Raw genomic sequence first — 5429 nt, 5'->3', positions numbered from 1 at the left:
GTGTGTAGATGACATGATTGTTGGTATATATTTTAGGGATAGATCACATGATTATTGGCCACTGCTATCAAATTCTAAATTCATTGGTTTTTAAATTTAGAAAGGAGAAATTGTTATTATTCGTGAAATCAGAAGTCGAAATTGTGGTTTTTGGTGACCTATAATAGTCCCTACCAATTGGTATTTGTTTTGCCGAGCGCATTTAACTTTGAAAGACTTATAGTTACTAAAAACGACAATTCTATTTTGTACTTTCAAAATACAAGAAGTGTATCACAAAGTCTCCATATAGTATAAGTTCATTGGTAGACAAGGGACAAAATCTCCATTTCATAGTCATTTCTCATTGCTAGTCAAAACATTTTTTGATGGAACAAAAAGAAATAAATCACTAGACTAACTACATATCTTTGTCTATATAAACATGAAATTCCTTCACAAAGAGATAAGAATTTCATGTTGCACAAGCTGGTACCAAGCAGGAAAAGAATCCTGGCATCTTCTTCTGCATTCCATAACAAAATCAACATGTAAGAATAGAGCATAACCAGATAGGTCATAGTTAAGAGTTCAAAATTTTAATATACGTGATCCTTTTTTATCATTAGAAGAAAAGAATGAATGGCTCAAGGAAACCATGGGTTGGGTAATACAACAAATTAGAAAGAGATGGGCAACTTTCAGCTACTAAACCTTGGCCCAAGGTTTTAAGGAATTAAAAAACAAAAAAAACCCCCACAAATATTTCTTTATGATTAATTAATTTATAGCGGAATTTGAGGGGGTTTTCAAACTTGGAATGGGATGACAAAGACTTGTGTGTTGACAAGAAATCAATGTTCCCCTCATTATATGTCCATGTGAACAGATTCAAGCCGGTGACCTTTGAAGGAATTGGCCTATCATGTGATGTTTTTTTTATACAATGGAATCTTAAATTTATTTAAACTATCACACAGGCATAGCCTGTAAATCCATCCCATGACTTCAGAGATATAGTAAACATTCTTGACCAAGAGATTAAATGTTGGATTCAAAGTGATACATTTAATTTATTTACCTACTTATACTCACTTAAAAAAATAAAGATAAAAGAAGAGAGCGGGAAGAGGACATACTCGCTTGGAAGAGTGAAGGAGCTCAGGGGGGATTTTGTAGAGATCTTCATCAACAGGTTTAGGAGGTCGAACAGGTAATCTCTTGGGATTAGGAGGTGGAACGGCATCGTATATGGGGTGCTTACTATTGCTGCTTGTAGTGTTGTCATTATTAACTGACAAAGACACATGGTGGTGGGGATGTTGGTAGTATTTCCTTGGCGGTTCAGTCACGTCACATACTCTCCCCGCCTTCTTTTGCTCCTTAACATGCGCTCCTCCCTTTTCCCTTACCCTACTCGCCTGCTGCATACCACCGCCCATCTCCATTATTATCAGTGCCACTAAATTATATTTTCATATTAAATAATAATAATAAATTCTGCAAGATGTAAGGTAGATTTCTGGAAAAGGTTGCAGTGTTGTGTACTAACACTGTTGCCTAGATAGGAAAAGTTCCCAGAAAAAGGCTTGAAGACAGATTAGTGCTTTATTACTTCTCCATGTCCCCACAAAGTTTCTGTGGAAATTTCAGAAATGATTCATTTGTTTTCTTTTGTTCAAACTTGGGGTTTTCTACATCAACAAACATGACAAATTCTACAACTTTATTAAAATTTAATTAACTGACCTTTCTAGGAGGAGCAAGATTACGAGAATGTTTCCTTGAATCAGCTGTTTCATACAAGTCATGAGCAGCAACATAAGGGTTAGATTCTCCAGATGAAGAGCTGAAACGAATCAAACCCGCTTGTCTAGCGCATTCGAAGTACTGAGTTATAGGCAGCTCATTTGCATTGTCCCAGTCTCCAAATGCTGGTATCTGCCCGCTTCTCTTGCAATATTCCTAAAAACAAACCCAATAAGAGAATTAGTTAAACAATAGATCCATTCAAGATTCAAAGACTTGTTTAAGAAAAAGAAAAGAACAACTTACATCCATTGTTGGGGGGTTGTGAGTGACAGTTGGTTAATGACGAAGAGTGAAGCTTGAAAGGGTTGTGTTGTTTAAAAGAGAATGAAGAGAGCAAAAAGGTAAATAAAAGATATAGGGATTCTGAAGAAAGCTACAGCAGATATAAATTCTGCTTCAGAATTACTTACTCAGAAGAAGAGAATCTGCAGAAAAAAATATAAGAGTTTCTGAGCCTTTGCAACACATTTATATCATAAAAAGCAGCTAAATAAATCAATAAATAGAAGGAGAGTATAGCTTAAAAATAATAATAAGACCGAGAAATCTACAATTAGGGGCTTTGTTTGTCAACTTTTTCGCATTATAATAATGGGTTTTTTTTGTTTGTTTAATAGTTTCACGCGGCAAAGTCAGAAAAATGGGACCCTTAACAATGCAGGCTGAGTGTGTTCACAGTTCACTTGGATATAGGGGAGTTGTTAAACTGTTATAAAAAGTGGGTGAGGTTGCAGATTGCAGTGTCCTGTAAAGCCAATTTTTTTGGGTTATCAAAGATTTGTTTTCTTTTTATATTCATATATATTGGACAAATAAAGATCTGAAAAAGCTTAGATTTTGCATAATGATGGCAACATCCTTGAGATGCATAATAATAGCTGTAACATATAAACATTACAAATATTTTATGTTAATAGTTTTAAACATGTCATGTTATTATTATATTTTCAAACTCATTAGATAATAAAATGTTGTGTGAAAAGGGGGAAACACTGTTTTGCTGAGAAGCCGTATGAGATAGTCAAGTTATATCCAACCTAATTCTGAGACCTTTTTTCTTCTGAACGAATGGTATGGAATTTTATTGGAAACTTTTGGCCAAAGTTTGAATTTGCTAAGACATTAGACCCTTTTTTTTTTTCAATACTACCTGTAAAACTATGTTTCTCTCGTGATAAAGACTGATATCCACTCCATTCAAAGCTCTTCCAGTTTGGTACACTTTTTGTAGGATTTTTGGATGTACTTTTTCATATTAACACGTAACAAACTTAGATGTCAAAATTAGATTAGTATGAATGTGATAGTGTCTTGGAGGAGAGCTACGAAATGAGAGATGTTTATCTTTATTCTAATTATGGAATGGCGAGTTCTTTACTGCATAGACAAACTAAACTTTGCAGATTAGTTAGGTGGATTTCACCTAAGGATGGATGGCATAAGGTGAACACTGATGGTACTATTAGTAATGTGCCTGGGAATGCTTCAGCTGGTGGTTTAATCCATGACTAACATGGCAATTGGATTGTTGGTTTTTTTATATATATTGGTCGTTGTTCTGTACTCAATGTCGAGATTTGGGGTGCTGTAACACCCCTTACTCGTCCCCGTTACCGAATTAGGGTTACGGAATGCTACCATTCAAAACAGAACAGAAATGAGCTATCACAATTCAAATTTTATTTAAATAAAAATTATTCATTAAACATGTAATCATAAACATGATATTCATACATAATCAAGGTTAAATTGAGCTTACGAAAGTCCTAAAACAATTCGAAATGAAGTAATGACTAATTTGAAACATTTAAGACAAATATGGCAAAAATGCAAAATAGGGGTCACGCGGCCGTGTAGCCAGGCCGTGTGACAGCATGAGGCCATGTTGTGCAAGGTCACATGCCCGTGTCCTTAAACCATGTAACAATTTGATGCCGTGTAATAAAGGGTCACACAGTCATGTCACTAGGTTGTGTAACAAACTGTGGTCATGTGAACCATCCTGCACCTAAATTGAATAGACTACACAGTTGTGTCCTGCAACCATGTATGGCACACAACCGTGTGGCAAATCGTGTCACGGGCTGTGTGTGCCTAATATACCTTCAACAACAAGCCAAATTTGACCAAGACCCCTTAAGTCATAAGCCAATGCATTAAACCCTTGAACAACATGATACAAGACACCAAAACATACCAAATTCAACTTAATTCACTCAACCTAAGTGCCTAAGCAATATGTCACTATTGGCATCACAATTTAATTATGAAATAACAACCATTCATGCCAAGATTTTTCATGTCCAATCATACTCATACATTCATCATTTCCTTAACTAAGATATCAACAAGCAAAGCTCGGTAAGGGACCTAAAACATGAGTACCTATTTTCACAATTTAAGCATACTTCATTCAACCATGCCTTTAAACATTTTATACCATTCAAGCCAATCATTCCAAACATGAACAATTACCAACATTCATTATCAAGTCATGCTAATACCTAAACATACACATAATGTCATTCAAATATTGGACAACATCATCAACTTACTAAGTATCAGGTAGCTACCAAGCACTTAATACATCAAGCTTATTTATAATCTTATTCACAACCAAAGTACCAAAGCATGATCATTAACTTGCAAAGTAAACATCCTTTATACATGCCACAAGTAACCAACTTTCAAACTTCAAAAGTCTATCGAAACAAGTGACAGTAGGTGTGAGCTGTCGTTGAACCGATCGACATGTTCCGAACATCCAAAATCTACAAGAAAGTAGTAAAACGAGTAAGCTTATACATTATAAACATTCACTTACCTCAATTTCTATTCACATATAAATCACTATGAACACAACATACCTATCAAGATTCAAACCATAACAGTAATATACAAAGCTTTGAGTTCAATCACATGAATAACCATAATTATCTCTATTTCCAATTAAGCCAATTTAGATATCAAGACCAAAACACAACTAGTTACATAGCCAATCTCAAATGGCATATCCCTCATGCTTCAATCACAAATTTACTCGATGAAACCTCGTAAAAGATCTCAGTATATAGTTGGAAATAATAGTGACTGGTTACCTATTAAGGTTAAACCTGCACGATAATTAGCCTAGTTAGGGCTTAATATTCATGTATTCTTGAGTCTGCAACATATGCAGGAGCTCGGAACCTATTCATGTATTCTAGAGTCCACTACATATGCAAGAGCTTGGAACCTGGGCAAACTCACTAGCTTGTATACGAGAATTTACTAATTTCATTGGGACTTATCTCATGTTATAATACGGTTCCAATCCACCAACATTCAATATTAACAATCCTAATATAACATATAAGCACAAACAATTTGTATTATACTACATGAACTTACTTGTCGAAATGGTAACAGTTTAACTATCAGGGACTAGTCGACAATTTTTTTCCTTTGCCTCGTACATCCTCTGGTCATTAAGATTCTTGATCTAAAGTATAACTTCATTTAATTAACAAATTCAAATAACATATCACAACATATAAAAACCATACCCTAATTCAATTTCATCTATACTAAAATTTCTCAACTTTTGCATTTATCATGATTTAGTCCCTAAAATCGAAACTATTATAATTCTTACATTT

At 34.6% G+C, this 5429-nt stretch overlaps 1 protein-coding gene across 2 annotated transcripts; it reads right to left on the bottom strand.

Annotated features, from left to right (window-relative positions):
• Positions 1 to 324: 324 nt before the first annotated feature.
• On the bottom strand, positions 325 to 2545 carry LOC107961903 (uncharacterized). 2 transcript variants are annotated; one of them, XM_016898076.2, is made up of 4 exons: positions 2035 to 2545; positions 1729 to 1944; positions 1119 to 1403; positions 325 to 505 (listed from the first exon to the last, which is right to left on the bottom strand). In XM_016898076.2, exons 1-4 carry the CDS (start codon positions 2038 to 2040, stop codon positions 455 to 457), a joined length of 558 nt encoding a protein of 185 aa, XP_016753565.1. In that variant the 5' UTR covers positions 2041 to 2545; the 3' UTR covers positions 325 to 454. The 2 variants fall into 2 exon arrangements, with proteins under 2 accessions (XP_016753565.1, XP_016753566.1); XM_016898077.2 differs by having other exon boundaries at positions 1119 to 1400; positions 2035 to 2532.
• Between the last annotated feature and the right edge of the window lie 2884 nt (positions 2546 to 5429).

This window comes from Gossypium hirsutum, chromosome D11 (assembly GCF_007990345.1).
Source record: "Gossypium hirsutum isolate 1008001.06 chromosome D11, Gossypium_hirsutum_v2.1, whole genome shotgun sequence".
NCBI lineage: Eukaryota > Viridiplantae > Streptophyta > Magnoliopsida > Malvales > Malvaceae > Gossypium > Gossypium hirsutum.
The sequence above is the reverse complement of the archived record's forward strand: the minus strand, read 5'-3'. Positions and strand labels throughout refer to the sequence as shown.

Coding starts and splice junctions, on each gene's coding strand:
- LOC107961903 (XM_016898076.2), bottom strand. Junction 1,404..1,728: donor ATCTTGCTCCTCCTAGAAAG/GTCAGTTAATTA, acceptor GGTGGTATGCAG/CAGGCGAGTAGGGTAAGGGA. Junction 506..1,118: donor TCCTTCACTCTTCCAAGCGA/GTATGTCCTCTT, acceptor TATGGAATGCAG/AAGAAGATGCCAGGATTCTT.